Source organism: Solanum pennellii, chromosome 12 (genome assembly GCF_001406875.1).
Source record: "Solanum pennellii chromosome 12, SPENNV200".
Lineage (NCBI taxonomy): Eukaryota > Viridiplantae > Streptophyta > Magnoliopsida > Solanales > Solanaceae > Solanum > Solanum pennellii.
In genome coordinates this window covers 449,573-471,147 of record NC_028648.1, presented here as the reverse complement: position 1 = coordinate 471,147, position 21,575 = coordinate 449,573, and the positions used below count along the sequence as shown (strand labels likewise).

The 21,575-nt window shown below is 29.1% G+C and overlaps 2 protein-coding genes across 2 annotated transcripts; both read right to left on the bottom strand.

Moving 5' to 3' along the window:
- Nucleotides 1–3,723: 3,723 nt before the first annotated feature.
- Nucleotides 3,724–8,009, bottom strand: LOC107005908 (potassium transporter 5-like). The gene is given in 9 exon segments (XM_015204555.1): nucleotides 3,724–4,018; nucleotides 4,020–4,374; nucleotides 4,502–4,616; nucleotides 4,694–4,746; nucleotides 4,827–5,087; nucleotides 5,173–5,211; nucleotides 5,453–5,701; nucleotides 7,005–7,227; nucleotides 7,881–8,009. Coding segments are annotated over 9 exon segments (1,719 nt in total).
- Nucleotides 8,010–10,721: 2,712 nt separating this feature from the next.
- LOC107005863 (potassium transporter 5-like) lies at nucleotides 10,722–15,866 on the bottom strand. Its single transcript, XM_015204516.2, has 8 exons — nucleotides 15,679–15,866; nucleotides 14,576–14,798; nucleotides 13,857–14,105; nucleotides 13,507–13,545; nucleotides 12,784–13,044; nucleotides 12,639–12,691; nucleotides 12,415–12,529; nucleotides 10,722–12,181 (listed from the first exon to the last, which is right to left on the bottom strand). The coding sequence occupies exons 1-8, from the start codon at nucleotides 15,826–15,828 to the stop codon at nucleotides 10,917–10,919; spliced, it is 2,355 nt and encodes a 784-aa protein (XP_015060002.1). The 5' UTR covers nucleotides 15,829–15,866; the 3' UTR covers nucleotides 10,722–10,916.
- Between the last annotated feature and the right edge of the window lie 5,709 nt (nucleotides 15,867–21,575).

Below are 21,575 nucleotides of genomic sequence, written 5' to 3'. Positions count from 1 at the left end.
ATGAGAAGGCCGCTGTAGCAGGAGAGAGTTGAAAAAGATTACTAGACATACAAGTGTTCTAAGTGGATGGCAGTTGAAATTCTTCAAGCCTCCAAGTGGGAGATTGTTGGGCTTTGTGGAGGCTTGTGAGCCGGCCCGACCCATTACTGAAACCCTAGGTTAACCATTTGGCTTTCCTATAAATATGATCCTTGTATTTGTAATTCTAGAGTAGCACAAGTGAAATAAAATCCTCCTGTTACAGTCGTGGAGTAGGGAAACCGAACCACGTTAAATTCTTGTGTGTCCCGTTTGTGTTCTGTTTCTCTTTTCTCTAGATTATTTGTGTGTGTTGTGTGTTTAATTCCCAACAATAACGATAAATTATATGAACAAACACTATTTATCAAATTTTTGCAGAAAATATTACTTCGAAAACCTATGGTAAAACGGGTCCCTAGTTTCGTTTTGGCCTTTTGTTCCACCTTTTCTTTTATCTTATTATATCTAGGATTCCTTTTAGTGGGGAACCAAGAATTTTTTACTCTCAAGTCTAAACCAGCTAAGAAAAATGGTGTGGCAAAAGTCATCAATAACAGTAAAAAAAAAAGGTAAATTTTATTGAGTGCCTACAAAATGTCATTTTTGATCTAGTTTAATTTAATTTTCACGTAACTCAAAAGTTAGTTCACGATCAAGAGCGGAGGGAGAGTATTAATTGTAAGAACAGATATGAGACAATAATTTTTATTAAATTCTTCTATAAATAAAATTATTAAACAATATAAATATATGATTACAAATTTAATAATTATGATAACTATAAATTCAATAATAATTTTAAATTTTAAATTTTAATTTCACCTTTTCCAACGAGGATTAAACCATACAACATGCAAGTGTGAAAGAGGGTAGTAATCTTTAAGACTTTTGGCTACAAAATAAATTCAGTCTGATAATATTCGGTGGCAGTACATTTTACTGTTGCTTTTCTAACTTTTTTGGGGATTATCGCTAAATTCGATAATAAAAAAATTAAAAATTATTATTAAAATTGCTTAACTAATTATTTATTACTCAATTTATTTTTATTTAGATTATCAATTTCGACTTCACTTTGAAACAGCCCTAGACGGCTCAAAATCAATTTCTATCACATGCACATGAGTCATAATGTGCATCCTGCTTTTATGTATTTCTTTTGTTTTAATTTATTTATCCTAATTACTTTTTTGGATAGTATAAGATTTTTTTTGAATATTTTCTAAATGTTTTTTATTGTTAAGTATTGTTACACAAAGTAATATGTAAATTTTATGTTATTTTAAAATGAAGATTCTATAAATTTACATCAAATCTTTTTATTTTGATGCTCATACTCCAAATCAAACCGAACAAATAGAAAAATACAATAATTACTCAACAAAAATCTTAGACCATCAGTTTATAGATGTGGGCTTAAATTTTAGAGGCTTTGTATTAAATCCAAAAATATGAGGTGACCTTTCATGTTTTTAAGAAACATGGACCTAACTATTCTAAATTATAGCCATACAGTCAAAGATACTTGAATAATGAAGTAGATGGTATCAATAGGCTAATTTTTCTCCAGTTGTATTCTAGTTATGGTTTCAGCCAGCTGCTAGTTGATAGGAGGTTACTTTACTTCTAGAAGTGGTTGCTCCATCACAATCTTAGGTAATATGGAGCCACGATAACGGAGCTAAAATTTTTAATAAGAAAGTTTAAAATCTGACTATTTATACACGATTAAAAGTAATTATATATATATATATATGTATGTATGTATATACTAGTTTTAACCGTGTATAAATAGTTCTATTTTCCGTTGAAGGAGTTCATCACAGAAGGCTGGCTCCGCCCATGGCCACGGACGGAAGCATATTCATAATTTAAAATTGATGTAACTATGTCTATTAATTAGATTTTAGTTACCATCTATACTCTTTAACTTATGATATGTAGAAGATAGATTTGTACAAAATCGAACATGTAGACACATATGTTCTACTTGACATAATGCAATTAAGGTTTATTATATGATATAAAATTGTCACGTAGGACGTTAATGAATGTATCTATTTATTTAATTTTACAAAAATTTAAGTGTATAGTTATGCACACTCAAAATTAGAAGACATAAATGTCAGTTTAGGTCAAGTTAAAAAAATACTTATTATTATGTCTTAAAAATTTATGGACTTAGAATTTACATCGGGTTAGTAGATTTTTCCTTTTTTAAAAAAATCAAGAAGGGGTAGGAGAAGGAGAAATGGAGGAAGCGGGATGGAAATGCTATGAGATTTGAGTGAAGATGAGATACGTTGAAGAGTAAAAAAGAACATCGCGTGCAATGTCGTTATTTAACTTGTTTATTCTGCTTTCACTAAATGAATGGTTATTTAACTCGTTTAATCTGCGGAAATATTTCCTTTACATCTGTGTCGAGTCAAAATTATATCACATAAATTAAAACAGATAAAGAGTAACTTTCCACTTCAACAGCTACTTGGTCATTAAGGTTTCATTTTCAGTGAAAAGCACCCCACATAGATCCCACTTCCTCAACATGTTCATAATTTCCCTATATATACTTTTAGTTATTTCATCAAACACTTTCACAACAATTCAAAATCTTTAAATTTTTTTACTTTTCACTCGTCATAATGGACAAAATAATATCAAAATTTATGTTCTTTTGCTCTGTTTTCATTTCACTCCTGATTTTCCAAGGAATGGCGGAGAAATCTCCGCCATTCCCACGAAAGCTTACGATTAGAAGAATAGCAGAGAGTAGCATTGCAAATCCACCATTATCGAAAGGTAGAATTGAAGAATTGTTTGAAGAAGGAGAAAATGAAATTGTTGAAGCACCCTCTGGGCCGAAGCGTCGGCCCCGGAGGGCACTAATATTTTGAAAATAAGGCATCATCATTCTGCTGATAAGTCTATTGCTGGAGGAGAGGTCATTATTGGTGGACTTGTTACTGCTATTTTTGCTGCTGTTTATTGTTATATTCGAATAACTAGAAAGAAAGATAATTTGTAAATATATCAAATATTAAGAATTAAAATTTTTTAGTGTTGTACTAGTTATAATGCAAATTAAAAAAAAATTAAAGCAAAAAAATTATATGATTTTGTTGTTTTTGTCATTCGAAAGGGTAAGTAATTCTATCAGAATAATGGAATGAAAGGTAGTAAAAGCATTAAATACTTTAGAAAGGTTCTCGTGATTCTCAATTTACTTTTTCTAGTTGGAATGAATAGGCGAATTGAAAGCTAACCCAATAAGTTGTGTTTTCAAGTATTCAGAACCTGTAAACTCAAAATCCTGGTTTTTGTTTCGAGCATTATGCCCACGACTCCGGTAAATGTGTTATTCAATACATGTAAGTTGATTGAATTTCAGATAATAGTAGTTGTTGATTCAGTAAATAAAAAAGTTCATACAGAATTAGAAGAAAAAACTTGTAGCAGTGAAATTTTAGTCTGATAAGTTAGAATTATACTTCATAAGTCATGCCAACTCTTAGTAGCCTTGTCTTGGGAATAGCCATCATTTTGTCACCCTGTCTGGTGGTTATCTACCCATGACTTTCGCGATTGTGTTTGTGATCATCATGGGGATTTGGCATTATGTTCAAAAACAAAGATATCATTTCGAGCTCAATAACAAGGTCTCGAGTGATTACATAAGGGACTTGGCTTGTGATCCAGACATCAAAAGAATACCAGGAATTGGACTATAATACTTCTGCTTCTCCCCTGTACTAATTCAGAGTATAATAGTCCAATTCCTGGTATTCTTTGGATGTGTGGATTACAAGCCAAGTCCCTTATGTAGTCACTCGAGACCTTGTTATTGAGCTCGAAATGATATCTTTGTTTTTGAACATAATGCCAAATCCCCATGATGATCACAAACACAATCGCGAAAGTCATGGGCAGATAACCACCATCCACGAATTTTGTGAGTTGTGCTGACAGATATGTTGATTCTATCGTTAAATAGACAGTAGAACAGGGCGATACGCCATATGCTGATTTTCCAAATAACAAGCATAACTAATGTTACCATATGTGTTGTTATGAGTTCAGCACTAACCACAGCAATACCATAAGCATGTCCCAATTTTTCAGTTGTTTTGAAGCCAAGTGTAACTAAAACACAAGCAATCATGAGGAAGTAATTGAGTTCCGGGATGTATACTTGACCCTCGTGTTTCTCAGATGTGTGAACGACTTTCACCCTTGGAAAACAACCTTGACTGTGTGCCTGAGCTACAATCGAAAAATCTCCAGATATCATCGCTTGACTAGCAATAATTGCAGCAACAACAGCTACTACAAATGTTGGCCAGTAAAGTGCAACTGTAAAAAAACACCAACAAAACCAATTATTGATGGTGTTATGATACCAGACTCTACTGGTGGGACTATACGCAAAATAATTGCTGAAATGAACGAATCAATAAATATATGCACAAACGAAACTTGCCTGGAACTGAAGCATAGAAAGCATTTCCAACATCACCAGGGTTTTTCGTTAGATAAGCAGCTTGTCCAATGTAAGCAGAGAGGATTGATGGAAATACGAGGCAACTAAAGCTTATCTGCAATATATTACACATCAATTAATCAATTTATATCGCGTAAGGCTTATTAAAGAAGAAAATGAAAGGAGGCTTACTTGAATGGATCGCACACTAAAATGACCCAAATCAGCAAACATAGCTTCAGAACCTGTATAAATCCCAAATGTGTTGTGAGTAAACATTATTCACCAATTTTGATATTACATATAGAATTATGAAAATTGTTACCTGTAATACAAAGGAAAACTCCGCCAAGAGAAAGCCATCCATTTTTACCATTTCTTTTGAAGTAATGGAAAATGTACATGGGATTAAAAGCGCGTAAAACGCCTATATCATACTTGAACAAATTGTATAGACCAATGCCACTTATAAATAAAAACCAAACACTTATAGCTGGGGCAAATGTATATCCAACTTTATCCGTACCAAAACGTTGAAAACAGAAGAGAGCTACCAAAATCGCGATGGAGATATACATAATCGACTCTGAAAGAATCATATTTTTGGTTAAAGTTAGTTATAAGAGAGGAAAAAAATGAAGAAGATGAATTCATTAACATAAATTTATTACCTTGGCCTAGAGGCTTAATCCCACTTACAGAAGAGAGAACTGTATTGCAAAAAAAAAAAAAAAATACAATGAAGTAATTATTACTCTATATTTTGCATTATCGATTTAATTTAACTTTGTTATAGCAAATTGTCTATCGTATTTTTCATGTTATATAGCAAGCCTCATGAAGTTATTATCCTAGATGTTTGATAAGACCACTTATTTTTGCGTCCTTATGTATGTTAATTATATTTATTTATTGACGATTGTAATAGTGTAAAAATTCTTTATACCGAACCTGAGATGCAAGGGGTGAGAACTCCATCACCAATGACCATAGATGTTCCAAGAATGGCTAAAAAGACTAGACCAATTTTTGCAAAAATACTGTTCTCCAATTTATGTCTGATTTTTTGAGCTCTTTTAAATGGATTTGATGGAATGTCCAAATCATAGTGTGAAAGTTCTCTATCTTCTGGCTCATGATTTGGGATCAGACTCACTTTTGCATATCTACATATTAAGGAATATAATGCAAATGATCCTCCTGCAAAAATAATAAATAATTAAACTAGGTAAAATAAGATTTTCATCATATTTTATTTTATGCGATGATATTTATAATATATATCGACCTAGTATTGGAAATTGTATTTACATATCTCAAAACTAAGCAAGAAGTATTGTTCATAGTTTTGCATAAGTAGGGTCTGTTTGGTACGAAGAAAAATAACTAAATTTCTTATTTATTTTGTAATGTTTTTATAAGAAAAATAAAATATAATAAAATCTTACAAACAATTGTTTTTAATCTAGAAAATATTAGACATGTGGACTACGGTGGGGTGGGGGTGGAGACAACTTACGAAATTTATTTTTTCTACGGGAATTCATTTTACTCATTTTAAGGAAAATCATTTTCACATTAAAATTGTATTTTTAAATAAAATTTCTTTTTTAGGGAAAACACCAAAATTGTAGTTGGATATTAAAAAAGGGAAATATAATACAGGAAACAGCTAATATTGTCGTTAGATATAAAAAGGAAAATGAGGGAGATAATATGGTAAAAAAATTATAAATTGTCTGTTGCATATAAAAGGAAAAAAGGAAAAAGAGATAATTAAGTTTTTTAAAGCAAGATAATAAATAGATTCACACACATTTAATATTCCTAACAAACAGTGTAGAAATGGTCAAATCATATCTTTAACCAATTTAGATTTGAGAATATAAAAAGAATGAAACAAATTATAAATATGTATATTAGGTTCAATGAACACAATCTTACGAAATATTGAAACAAAGATAGAATTTATAGCAAATTTCTAAAAATATCATTTATTTTAATTTATAAAATTGATATACACTAATTAATCTAAATAGTATCATCACAATGTGAAATTGATAAGACTTTTATATCTTTCATATGTATTCAATGTTGAACAAAATTGTGATTGCAACAATATTTTTTTTTAAAATTCATTATTTCTTTTTATTAATCATTAGACATTTGAGATTTCTTCCACTATTAAACAAAGCACTAAACAAGATCAACATTTCAAAAAACTTCATAATTATTTTCTATTAATTATGTGATTTCCATAAAATTTTGTATACATTAATATAAGGTACATGTGGAAAGTATGCATGTATCACACAAGACAAGACTAATAATTCTAAATATTTAAAAGAGTTCTAACAAATTATAGGTACGTAATAACAAAATTATTCAATTCTCCAAATGATCAAGAATATTCTTAAAAAAGGTCTTGTTACGCAATACGAATCTACAGATATCAGATGAGAACCCGAATAAACAGATAGTAATGAGGACATGTATAACTTACCATTGCCATTATCATTGGCCCATAAGACAGTGAAGACATACTTAGTCATAGGTATGAAGGTTATGGTATATATAATGAGGGACAATACACCAAGAATGTCATCCTTGTGTTTAATTTCATCAGTAAAAGTACTTGAAAAAACATAGAGAGGGGAAGTCCCTATGTCTCCATAGATAACTCCTACTGATTGAAATGCTAAACTCAGTAATGTCTTCCAATCACCCTGCATAGTAAAAAAAAAAAATTGTGTAGAAATAAACAAATGTTGTAAAATAAATCATTGCTATATATGATTCTATCGAAGTGGTAAAGACAGTTAAAAATCATGTTAGGTCATAGATCGATGAAATCTTGTATATGTTCTTTTGAATTCCCTCGTTAAAATTTTGATTTTGAACATCATAAATATTTTGACAAACCTATCTATCAAACATACCCCCTCGTGGAAGAAATTCAAATGAATCCCTTCATTGGTAATTTGAGTAGAAACAAACAAATGTTGTTAAAGAATCATTTCTATTAAAGTGGTAAAGACGACTAAAAATCATTTTACATTTTAAATCGAAAAATATCGTATAAGATCTCATTAAAATTTTGATTTCAAACGTCATAATCATTTTTACAAATCTACCTACCAAACACACCCCTCATAGAAGATGAATCCATTAATTGGAAATAAAAAAAAAACAAATATTGTTGTAAAACAAAATCATTTCTAATGAAGTGGTAAAGATGGTTCAAAATCACTTTTAAGTCATCATAGATGGATGAAATCTTGTATAAGTTTTTTCGAATTTTCACGTTAAATTTTTGATTTCATCACTTACATCAACATCATAAAAAATTTAATTACGTATGAATAATTTAAATTTATACCTTTGATACGTGTCCCGATGGAGTCAAAGAAACTTTTCCAGCCTCCACGTTGAGGGAATCAACACGATGCAACTTTGTCCATGACACTTTACGACCTTTAAGCTTATTTTCACTATCTAAAGTTGCCATTTTTTAAAATTTTATCACAAAGGCTGCCTATTCTTTTTTTTTTTTTTGGTTTTGCTTTTGCTCTTTATATATATAGGTCCTCAAAACTTACACCCTAAGAAGTTGACTAGCCACAATTACTTGGTTTACTTAATAAGTTATTTATATAAAAAGTTTGGAATATAAATTCGAAATGGTTTAGAATTTTATTGATTTTTTTTTTAATTTTTTATATTTTATCTTTCATCATTAATGCTATAATTTCTTATAAGTTTTTTCCTTCTTTTTTTAATTTCATAATTAATGTCATTATATTTATTTCCTTAAATTATTTGTTTTCCTTATAGTATTCTTTTTTACTTTTTATTTTATTTAAAAATACAAGGATTGGAATCTAGAGGGATATATTCAAGCTAGGCATTTGAAAAATGATGTGATAACTCTCTTTGACATTTATTATTTATTATTTATTCTGTTAATTTTTTTATTAATATATTTTTACCCTCATTTTTCTGGTTAAAATTGAATAAATTCATATGAAAAAATTAAAAGTCTAATGGAAACACAAAAAATGTTTCAAATTGATATTTAATGCTCAATGTTTTCAGCTAAAGAACAAATAATTCATTTTGATATATTAAGTCCTTCACTTAGATTTCGTTTCATATTTTTATTTCTCATTGTCTCAAATTCTTGATTATTCTACAATGTATCAGTATTTGCTTTTGAGCAAGATGTGATATGTGAACTCATGTGCATAGTTCATTTGGTTTGTCACCTTGTTTCTAAGTGATATTCAATGATTTTTTTTTTTGTGTTAAATCTTAACGGCCGTTAAACTGGCAACGATCAATAACTGATAAACGATAAGCCATATGTTACGATTCTATAATAATTTAGCATACATACAAACCAATAATCAATAAGTCAAACTTCAAAATCTAAAACCGGTTAATACGCAGTGGCTAACTAAACCATTTTAACTTACATTTAATTTTAAACAACTTAATTTTAGTATTAGGACAAGGAATGATTGTTAATCTACGTCTAAATAATTTATTGTAATAAGAATGTTTGGCTTGATTTAGCATTCTATATATACGTTTTGTTCTTTTCTTATAGTTGAAAATTTTACTTCTAATAATATATCACAATAATTACATTTTTATTACCCAAAGAAAAAGAAGACCAAACAAAAGATCAATAATTTATACAACAATGTCGTTACAAATTTACACTTAAATCCAAACTAATTGAATTCATAATAAGGAAACTAATCCTAATTAAGATAAAAAGGAATACTCTTTCTATTTTTCTTATCCTTGGAGATATTTATCCTAATTAAGTTTTCTGAAAAAGGAAAAAGAATAGAAAAGTTTTCATTTTAGATGGAGGATTTTTTTTATTGTTAAAATAAAATAAAGTGTTTATTTATTAAAAAAATCATTTAAGGTAATTTTTCACTATGGAATAAGGTATGAGGTTAATGTTTCTTCTATATATGTATTATAAAAGATTGATAATAATGTCTTAGGTAATAATATGTGAAATTGATTTGAATTTTGTTTTAAATAACGTATAGAATGTCTTATTTGGTGGATAATTTTCCTTGAGAAAAAAAATTCCTTTATTTTTCTTTTTCTAAGGAGGCTTTTTTCTCTTCAAAATTTAATGTAATTTATCCGAATTAATTAGTGTCAAGAAGTCCGAAATTCGGAGTAAAGAGCTAGCAAATTGAAATTCAAATTTAAAACATCTAATAAAGGATAATAATCAAATAAGGTCGATAAGACAATATATGCAGAAGTTTCCTCATTGGACTGATTGAACAACAAAGAGGTTAAAGGCAAAAGGTTAGTTGTCAATACCATAAAAAAAGAGATATTTAACGATATTTAATTGAGTTAATGCAATTTCATATAGAGTCGTTAAAATCTTAGCAGTTTTTATATAAAGTGTTGGTTATAAGTACTCATTTGTAATTATTGTTTTAAAATTCTCTATTTGTTGTAGGGCGATGACTATAATCAAAACGAAAGAATTAAGACTATAATGAGACATTTTCAACCATCTTGGTGCTGAAATTGCATTGCCTATTGATGTACACAAGAGACAACAAAAATCGTTAATTCAAAATATCGTGAAAGGATAAAACATCTCGAGATAAATTGTCACTTTATAAGAAGAAGATTCAATTGGGAACGGTGAAAACCTTAATTGTGAATTGTGATCATTCTAAGGACCAATTAGCAGATATGCTAACAAAAGGCTCAACACTTGATGTCCAAAGCCTTTGTATGCACCAATTTGAGGAAGAGTGTTAAGAATAAAGATAACATTGTGCATGTGGTACACGTGCATGTGCAACCATGGGCGGACCCATATGAAGTCTGTCGGATGCTCGAGTAACCATTGACCTCTGCTCGGAATATATATATGTCGTGACCAAAAGAGTGTATTAGTGTCAACTTTAGTGGCCATCAAAAGCTTAAACTGTCATCACCAAAAGAGAGTATTAGTGTCAACTTTAATCGCCACCAAAAGTTAAAAAAGTCGTCACTAAGAGAGAGTGTTACTGTCAACTTTATTCGCTACCAAAAGTTAAAATTGACGTCGCTAAAAGAGAGTATCACTGTCAACTTTAATCGCCACCAAAAGTTATATTTTTTATTTCGCTACTTTTAAAACACCCACAAACTTAAAATCCTAAATCCGCCACGATGCGCAACACAGTTAGAGATGTACACTTTTGATCATTTATATTAGATAGAGAAAATAATACATGTAAGGTCGATTTAATAACACATTTCCAAAAAAGTTTGAAAGAGTACATTTACATGAATCACTCGAGCTTAAATTAGATTGCACACTTTATTAAAGCATAGAAAAAGGTAAAACATTCACAAAATACAGAAATCAGCCTGTTTGTTATAGCTCATAAGTCATGCCAACCCTTAGAAGCCTTGTCTGAGGAATTGCCATAACTTTCTCCCCTTGCCTGAAATTCTTGCGCAAGAAACTATAACCATAATTGATAATACCTTTCTTCACGAACGACGAATCTTGTTTAGCAATCACCTCTGCTTCTGCCAATAGATAGAACACTCCTTGATCCTTAGCTTTTTCGACAAATTGTGTCTCTTCTTGTCCTGAAGCATTTGGATGCAACACTTGTATTCTACTCGATGAACGATTAGATTGAATGGAACGTGTTGATGGTGATGTTGTAGAATCCACTTGTTGTTGTTGTTGTTCCATCTCTTCCTCTATGTGAACCCTGGATGTTTTCTCTCTATTCACCACTTGTTCATGTGCTTCAAAAATGTAATGTTCGTGTCGTATGAATTTGTTTAGTTGTTCAACTAATTGGTTTTCAAAATCCATTGTGTCACCAAGTTGATCCTTGTAGCCTAATCTGACTACACATCTGAATACCTTGTAATCTCTAGGTTCAACATGACGGAACAAGAAACGTTCTTGTAGTGCTACTTTACTTATAGGTATTGATTTGATTGACACGAGAACGATAACAGAGTGAACAGAGGGAATATTGGAGACAAAATGAGGGAAAATAGGTGGAATCCCCTGTACTAATTCAGAGTATAGTAATCCTATACCTGGTACTCTTTTGATGTCTGGATTATTAGCCAAATCACTAATGTACTCAGTCGAAACCTTGTTGCTGAGCTCGAATTCGTATCGTAGTTTTTGAACATAATACCAAGTTCCCATAATGATCACAAGCACAACTGAGAATGCCATGGGTAGATAACCACCTTGAGTGAATTTAGTAAGCTGAGCAGAGAAATATGTAGATTCAATACTAAGGTACACCGCGTAGAATAATGTAATCCACCATATTTTCGTCTTCCATATAACAAGCATAACTAATGTTACCATATGTGTCGTTATGATTTCAGCACTAACGACAGCAATACCATAAGCATGTCCCAGTTTTTCGGTTGTTTTGAAGCTAAGAGTAACTAAAACACAAGCAATCATGAGGAAGTAATTGAGTTCCGGGATGTATACTTGACCGTCATGTTTGGTTGATGTGTGAATTACCTTCACCCTTGGAAAACAACCTACGTTTTGTGCTTGAGCAACAATTGAAAAAGTTCCAGAAATCATCGCTTGACTTGCAATAATTGCTGCAGCAACAGCCACTACAAATGTTGGCCAGTAAAGTGGACCTGTAGTACAACAACACAAACAAAATTAGATTATGATGAATCGATCCATCACTTCTTATGCTATAGACGTCAAAAGAGTAATGAAACAACAACAAATAAGTCAATAACATACTCAGTGTAGTTCCACTAGTGGAGTCTAGGGAGGGTAAGATGTACGCAGACTTTACCATTACGTACTTTTTCAGAAGTCTTGTTTAACACAATATAATATTGAATTGATCGGTAAGACTTGCCTGGAATACAGTCATAGAAAGTGTTAGCCACATTTTCAGGGAATTTTGTGAGATAAGCAGCTTGGCCACTGTAAGCTGAGAGTAAAGCTGGAAATACGAGACAACTGAAGCTTATCTGCATAACATATACACGACATGTCATCCCGAGTTCACACAGGGTTAGGGGAAAGACTGCACCCCGAGGGATGTGATATAGACAGTCAACTCTAATGAACGAGACTTACTTGAATAGAACGCACACTGAAGTGACCTAAATCAGCAAACATAGCTTCAGATCCTGTAGAGCAAGTAAAATAGTCTTTCAACACATGATGACATGAAAATATAGATATTATTCATACTGTCAGTGTATATAAGTTAAATCTGAACCTGTGATGCAAAGGAAAACTCCGCCAAGAGAAATCCATCCTTTTTTACCGTTTCTTTTGAAGTAATGAATGATGTACATTGGATTAAAGGCGCGTAAGACGGTCACATCATACTTGAACAAGTTGTAGAGACCAATGCCACTTATGAAAAGAAACCAAATACATATGGCTGGAGCAAATGTATATCCAACCTTGTCTGTACCCATACGTTGAAGACTGAAAAGGATCACCAATATTGCTATGGAAATACCCATAATAGCGTCTGCAAAAAAATATCGATTTATGCATTAGTTATTCATGTCGAAGAGTGTAACTATCTCATCAAGAGCACAAAATTTAGTTTATTTAGTCACATTCTTAACACCCTGCCTCACGTGCAAGCGTGTAGCCATCTCATCATCGATATACACTTTTATTTACGTAATGATGTTTTCAACACACTCCTCACTTGTGAGCCCGATATTTTTTTCATGAATCCAAACATGTGTAACTTGTAGACTCGACCTGTTATCTGCTCTGATACCATATGTTGAAGTGTCTGACCATTTGAAGTTGTTAGACATAACATTCTTTTAATCACTTAACTTAATCACGCCTTTAACAATTTATTGATAAAACAAAAAAAAAAAAAAAGGAAAGAGGGAGAGTGATAGTCCGCATGTTTCAATTTACGTGACACAATCTGACTGAACACGAAATTCAAAAAAGTGTAATAGATTATCACCTTGGCCTAGGGGCTTTATTCCACTTACGGCAGAGAGCACTGCATCATGAGAAAACACCAAATTAAGTAAAACATGTATAATCAATCATATTATATATATATATAGGTAGGTATACACTACACCAAAAATGATCTTTAGCGGCAATAATTTAATTATCGCTTAATATGTTTTTAAGAGGCAATCAGCACTTTATGTAAATGTTTTAAAAGCGTATATCGATATTAGAATCCAACGGCAACTAACTAATATTGATAAAGGTTTTAACACTCTTTGTTAATATTGCTGCTAAAAGTTATTTTTGTTGCAGTGATATACGTTTTAACATTATGTATAATATTTAATTGGTTACCTGAAATACAAGGTGTGAGAACTCCATCACCAATGACCATAGATGTTCCAAGAATGGCAAGAAAGACAAGAAATATTTTGGCAAACTTGCTCTTCTCCAAACCCTGTCTGATCCTTTGAGCTCTTTTAATATGATTGGATGGTAAGTCCAAACTATAGTGTGAAAGTTCTCTGTCCTCTGGCTGTTGATTTGGGATAAGACTCACTTTTGCATATCTACACAATAAGGAATACAATGCAAATGCTCCCCCTACATGCAAAACAAATGACGTATCGAGTTCATTTGAATTCAGTATTTTCGATATACAATATAAATTTGCATGTAAATATGTGCTTCTAAAATATATTGAGTTCAATATCATGTGTGAGAAAGATCAAATATATCTCTGAAATTTAAAAGAAGTCAAATGTCTTATCTGACTTAGATTTTAATAAAAACAAAAAACAATAAAATTTAAGAATGATTTTTTCAATTTTATAGGCCAAAAAGGGGTAATATTTACATCATTTGTGTAATGACATAGCTATGAATCAGCAAGAGATATATCCGTTCTAAATCGTAACATTGGAGGATATATTTGGATCTTTTTCTTATATTTGAAAAATAATAATCAAGGTGTCTCATCAAAGTTTGACTTTCGACCATCAATAGAAATAAGAAGATCCTGACAATCAAACGTTAATAAACTTCATGTTCAGTCAAACGTTTATGTAACTTACCATCGCCATTGTCGTTGGCCCATAAGACAATGAAGACATACTTAGTCATAGGTACAAGCATTATGGTATAAATGATGAGGGACAATACACCTAGAATGTCATCCTTGTGTTTAATTTCATCAGTAAAAGTACTTGCAAAAACATAGAGAGGAGAAGTCCCTATGTCTCCATAGATAACTCCCACTGATTGAAATGCTAAACTCAATATTGTCTTCCAATCACCCTGCAATAATCATCAAGATTTAAGTCAACAACACAATTACCACTACAACAAAGAAATTAGAGCTTTTTGTGACGACTTTATGTAGCGGTTTTTACATAATCAGCGGCGACTTTTGATTAGTTGTCATATTATGCTTTTTAAGTATTAGTTTGATTAATTTTTGAAATTGAGTTAGATCATATTAATTCAGTATTTCAAAAATATTTAGGTATTAGAAACTATACGAAAAATAATATTACTACAAATTGTAATTCTTTCTTATATCAACATAATAAAAAATCATATATTTTAAAATATTGATCAAAATTCATGTACTTTATTTCTCGAAAAGTAAAAAAAGTGTTTCAAAATGAATAATACGAAAAAAAGAAGAAGTTGTAATAGATTTAATTATATAGATAATATAGAAAAATAGTTAGCAGGGTAGATTCAATATTTCAGTATCAGATTCATCTGAACACAAATATTTTTGAAGTGGAGTATAGATTTTAGGTAAAACATAACCCTCAAAATTCTTTAGTAACAAATATTAGATCTAATCCCGTAATTTTAAAAGTACAATCAGTTTACTATCTAAAAGATCGAACCTATCGTCAACTTAAAATTCTGAATCTACCTCTAACACTCTTAGTGTGAACTCCCTTAGTTCCAATTTCAAACGTAAACAAATCATAACATTTGTATGGATACGAAACTCTTGAAACTCATGACCTTATAACATATCGTAATATTTGTAGAGTAACAAAAACAAACTTCTCATTAAGAATATAATGAAAAGCGTTAAGTTAAGTTTTCAATTACATAAACATATATCATTTTCTTGAAAATCAGACTAATATCAAAATAGTGTCACATAAATTGAAACGATAAATCCATATACCTTAGAGCCATGTCTTGCTTGAGTGGAAGAAACTTTTCCAGCTTCCATGTTGAGTGAATCAACACGACCTAGCTTTGCCCATGATACTTTCCTATCTTTGAGTTGTTGCTGCCCTACATTAACTTCCTCTTCACTTTTTGTGCTCCCCATATTGGTTAGTTTTAGTACTTCTTGTTTTGGTTTTTAAGTCCACACACACTTGTCCTTATATAAGCCCTCAAAACTCTCATCACCCTAATTGACTTATTCTTTGTTTACTCCCTCCTATTATAATATTTTGTACTTGCATCAATTATTACAACCTTAAGGATGTGTTTGATATGCAACAATTATTACATTATTTAATTTTTTAATATCTGAATTTTCGATAAGTTTCTTAATGTAAAAATAAATGATAAAAGTAATGAAAATAAGTTTCATAATGACATTACACCTTGATTTTCTCATCTTAATCCTATCTCACCCCCATACATTTTGACTAATTTCAAGGAGAAAAAAAATGAGTTGCTCCCTTAGGAAATCTGGGATAAATTTGAGCTAAAAGATCTCGATCCAAGATTTCAAAAAAAAAATAGGTTGCTTCCTTAGGAAATCTGGAATAAAATTCACCTAAAAGAGCTCGATTCAAGATAAATTCATAATGAAGTAATAGATTTTTAAGATCTACTATCGCGTTTAGATATTGATTATTCATACATATACTTGATAACACCAACTCCCATTCCATATAGTGTTTTCATACAAAATAAATTAAAATTAGTTACGAACTTTATCGTTCATCAGTAGCTAAGTTGTTTGCATAGCTAACAAAAGTTTTGACGCTAAAAAATAAGTAAGAAATCCATTTATATTCTTGTTCAATGATAATTCCTATTTTTTCATAATGTTTCCCTAAATTTAACACACAAAAAAATAAATAAGACAACATAATTTGCTTACTTATCTAACGATAAAAAACAAGTAAGAGATCCATTTATTTTCTGCATAAATATTGACCCATTATACCAAACACATCCTTAAAATGACTAATCTTGTTTTTAATTATATTCCTCATCATAATTGAGTATTATATTGTTTGTTATCACAATCAAAGCCCTCGATAAGGTGTCTTAGATCTTTCTAATTTATATATTTGTTTATAATATGTGGTACACGGTACATACGCGCATGGCAACTACCCTTCCCTAGTCACTACCTTCCATAGGCACATGGGGTTAATACAATGAATTTTGGTACTCAGGTTCATCCTAATTTAAATGTCTTAGTTTAACGGAATAGAAATTAAAGTTAAAGAAATAGAGTAACTTAAAGTTAAAGAATTTCAATACTATGTTCATTCTTAAATTTTCACATGAGCATTAATAGTTCCTTATGTTTGTTATATGAGTGTACTTATAATCGAGTTTTTAGTTAAAATTATCCCTCAACTATAACTCAAGTTTAATGTACATCTTTATATTATCTAAGTGAGCAAAAAATATCCTTATATTATTCAAAAAAATAACAAGAATCATCCTTCAAGTCTACTTTTGTTATGAAACTGATCTAACCAATAATTTTTTTTTTTAATTTGGTCATGTATTAACCACAACGAGAAGATCAAAGTTACCTAAAAGGAGTAAGGATATGGATAGGAAATAAATCTTTTACTCTTAAAATTTAAATTTTGTATGTTGTTAGTTTATATGTTTTTGTATCATCAAGTAGATTAACTTATATCAATACGTAAGTTTTGAGATATTTATATAGTAGGTTCAGATATTTAGATAAATTATGTCAAAAAAATAAATTTAAAAATACTGCGCCCAACTATTTAGATATTTTCTTTAATAAAATGTTTAGTATACACAATGCAATTCACATTTTATACAATGTATAGAAATGCCTGAAATTTAGTGAAATTACGTTGGCATTTGGTTATGAAAAAAACTACTTTACTTGAAATTTTTGAAGTTGGAGTTATTTAGCCATGCTATTTACAAAGAATATTTAGAATTTTAAATATATTTTGTATGAATATGATATAAACCATCAATTTCTGAAAATAAGAAAAATCTCTCAACTTGACCATGTGTACATATATTCATTCGAGCTGACACATTTTTTTTTGTTGGTGGTGTGAATTTCTTAAAAGTAAATAAAAAGATGAATCTTTCAACTTTCTGGATAATGCAATGATGTTTTTTGTTTTCTTATATAACACAAGGATGTACATTAAACTTGAGTTATAGTTAAGGGATGATTATAGCCAAAACTTTTGCTTATTTTTAATATTGGTTTTTTTTCAAAATTAGGTCTCACCTTATCATACACTTTCCAACTTATTTTAAGTCATTTTTGACTTATTTTTATATTTACCGAATACTTCCAAAATTAAAAATTAATTTAATCAACTTTTAAGTCAATTCAAATACCCTCTTATTTAATTCCTCTAACCAAACGGCCTCGATTCGTGTATAATGGAGTAGCATTATTGTATTTGTTTTTTCCTAATAATTCTGAACTTCGAATTATTCAAGGAATTAAGAACCTTAGATCATGTGTACTAAGTTGTACCCTGTACGTATGTCAACACCCCCCCCCCCAAACCAAACACACACACTAATTATTATTAAAAATTAAATAAAATATTAGTGAAATTTTGAATTTATTTATGAATTTTGAATTTATTATTAGACTCGTAATTTATTTTAATTATTGGATTTATAATTACATATTTTTCGATACTTTCCTTTCTTTACGCCTATTCTTATCGTCTCTATTTACTTGTCAAATTTTAATTTGACACATAATTTAAGAAAATAATTATTAATATAGTCAGTTTATTATTTTATCTTATTAAATGATAAGATTCCATATATATTAACTTACTACTCACTCCATTTTAAAATAATTGATTTGTTGAGGTGTTTCACAATTTTTTTTAAAAAATATTAAGACATAAGTTAGACTTTACTTTTCATTTTTGCGCTTATTAATTATCGTCTAATTAGTCTAAAAAAAAATTCAAGAGTAATTATAGTTTCTTGAATCATACAGCGAATTTAAATGAAGAGAAAACAATGAGAAAAAATTCTAAGAGTTTGTCTTGAAGATTGAATAATTATGTTATTTTGAATTTTAAAATATAAATAACGTCTTAATAGTTCAATTATTTTGAAACGAAGAGAGTATATTTTTCAAAGATATTAACTAAATGACAATAAATTAAGAATATAATTTTAAAAAAAACATGATAGTTTCTTGCTTATAAAAAAATGACAAATAAAAAAAATCCTAAGTTAAGAAAATATTTTACAAATAAAAATAGCGGCGGATGGAGTATCTTCCTTAATCATTTGATGTATTTTTAAATATATAACGGACTTGCATTATTGCGTTTTTTTTTTAAAAAAAAAAAGTCTAACAACTGAATTCTTCAAGAAATTAAGGTTGCTAAATCATGGTATCAATGAAGTCAATTTTTTCCTCTCTCCTTTATGATGAAACATAATTAAATAAATAATATTTTATTTTTTGAACAATGTAATTTAAATTTTAAAATGAAATGATCACACATTTTACTATGATATTAGTTCAAAGTTAACTTATTATTAATTTCTTTTGGTCTATAACAAAGAATTAGGATTTAGGTTCATATGTGACGCCACGTTTTGCGATCAAAATAAATTAATACTCCCTCTGATCCATAAATATTTGGAAGGTATACTAGAAATAAATTTTCAAGATCAATTGTCAATTTAAACAATCAAGAAATAATTAATAAATTTTTTTCCAATTATGTCCTTAATAAATACTCCATTTTGTTCAACTGAAAAGTTACGTAAACTTTTGATATTCTTGCTATACTAAAGTTATATTAGTTAAATTATATTCTATATTTTTTTTAGAAAAGTGCATAATCTTATCCTGATAAACAATTATAGACCGAGAGAATATAAAAGTACAATCTTTCTAGTAATTCAAATTTTTAAATGAAATGATTGCATATATATTTCAACGCCCCTCTCATTCTTGGTATTTAAAATTAAAATATTGTAATAAGTGAAGGCTGACGACTTATACATATGATTTTGTTAAGTATTATATTTTACTAAGAAAAAGAGAGTTGACATTAGCTTTTGATAGATAGACAAAATTTTGGAAAATGTTGTGACAAGCAAAAAGTAAACAAGAGTGACATTATAATGAAAATAATTATAAAAGTACCTTTCTAAAGGGTAAATTTGGATTTCTAGTTAAAGTATATTGAATATCATCGATTGGTTTTCCATATAAAGTCAAGAGCTATTTTTAAAATTACGAGATATAATTATTTGAAAGGAACGTAATTTAAAATAGAATAATTTATAGTATCATTTTTTCATAAAAGATTTATGATAGTTATTGTAGTTAAGTATAGTTCAAAAATTTTATTTTATATAATAAATTTTATATTTATATTTATTTTACATCGTATTCTGTATAGTGAAAAAGAAAATAATAATCAAATTTTTACAAGATTAAAAATAATAATCAAGATTTCAACTCTTTCAAAAAAGATATCAATATAGAAAATTTGAAAATGTATATTTTATGTGTGTTATATTTATTTATTAAATAAAGAAATATCGAATTCAGATAAATTTTAATAACAGGTGCCATCACTATATCGAAAATCGAGAAAATATTTTCTAATAAAATCTCACATCAAGGTATGGGTTAAAGTTAATTAATGACCCAAATAATTCATCAAAATATTCCTACCTAATTTTGTATTGCAGCATCTCCCAACGATAGGGTATATGCCTCATTTGTCTTTTTCTAGGAGTTGACTAAAATCGAATTAATAAGATAATATAACAACTGAGAATTTTTATATTGATACTTTATATGTCTTAAATTATTTATTATGATTTTTAAAAATAATTGTGTTAAATTAACGATAAAAAAATAATTTTACTTTAGTAGTAATTGTTCTTAAAAAGTTACAAACACTTTAGTTAAGACTCATAAATAAAATATATATTTAATAATTTTTTAATTAATACATAAATAAAGATAAAATAGTTAATCTCTCATAGTTAATGTGTTTTTAAGAAACATGTAAAACCACACCATAAATAATTTAATACAAAAGAATATTTGATTTTTAATATCCGTATTAAAGTTTGATTAATTTGAATTTGTGTCAGATAGCTAAAATTTCATTTACGGTATAGTTAACGCTTACTACTATAAATTATTTTCATATCTAAAGTTCAAATCGAGATTTATAATTAAGGGAAAAGCGAAGATTATATTGTTTTTAGAGGATTAGGCATAAGGTACATCGACTTAGCTATAGATTTGTACGGCATGAAATAATAAAATGCAGATTTTAATTAATAAGATCTATTTCCAATCCAACAGCTCATTTTTTTAACAATAATATTCATTACAAAGATCATGCTTCAAGTTAATTTGATTTATATTAATTTATATTTAAAATTCACATTTCGAAATGTTTAAAGGTTAGGTTTTAAATGGAATCTATGGTACGGTACGGTACGGTATGGTACAATATGATATTTAAAAGTTTTGCTATTGTAATTTTGGTATTCGATTTTTTTAAATATTATATTAATTTAATTCGGTATATTAAATTTCAATTTCGGTATTCTACTACTGTAAATTGGAAATCATAATTTGCTCAACTTTGACTAATATATACTTGTATAATAGAGTAGAATGATTTCGATAATTAAAAAGAAGGTCTCAATTATATCATTAGATGCAAAATATATTTCAAACAACTCATTTTGTTAATCAATTATACATTTTAATCAAAATAGAAGAATCAAAGTTTCAACTTCTAAATATTTAGTTTGTTCTAATACTAGGTTGCATATTTGTTTGGTAATATATATATATATATA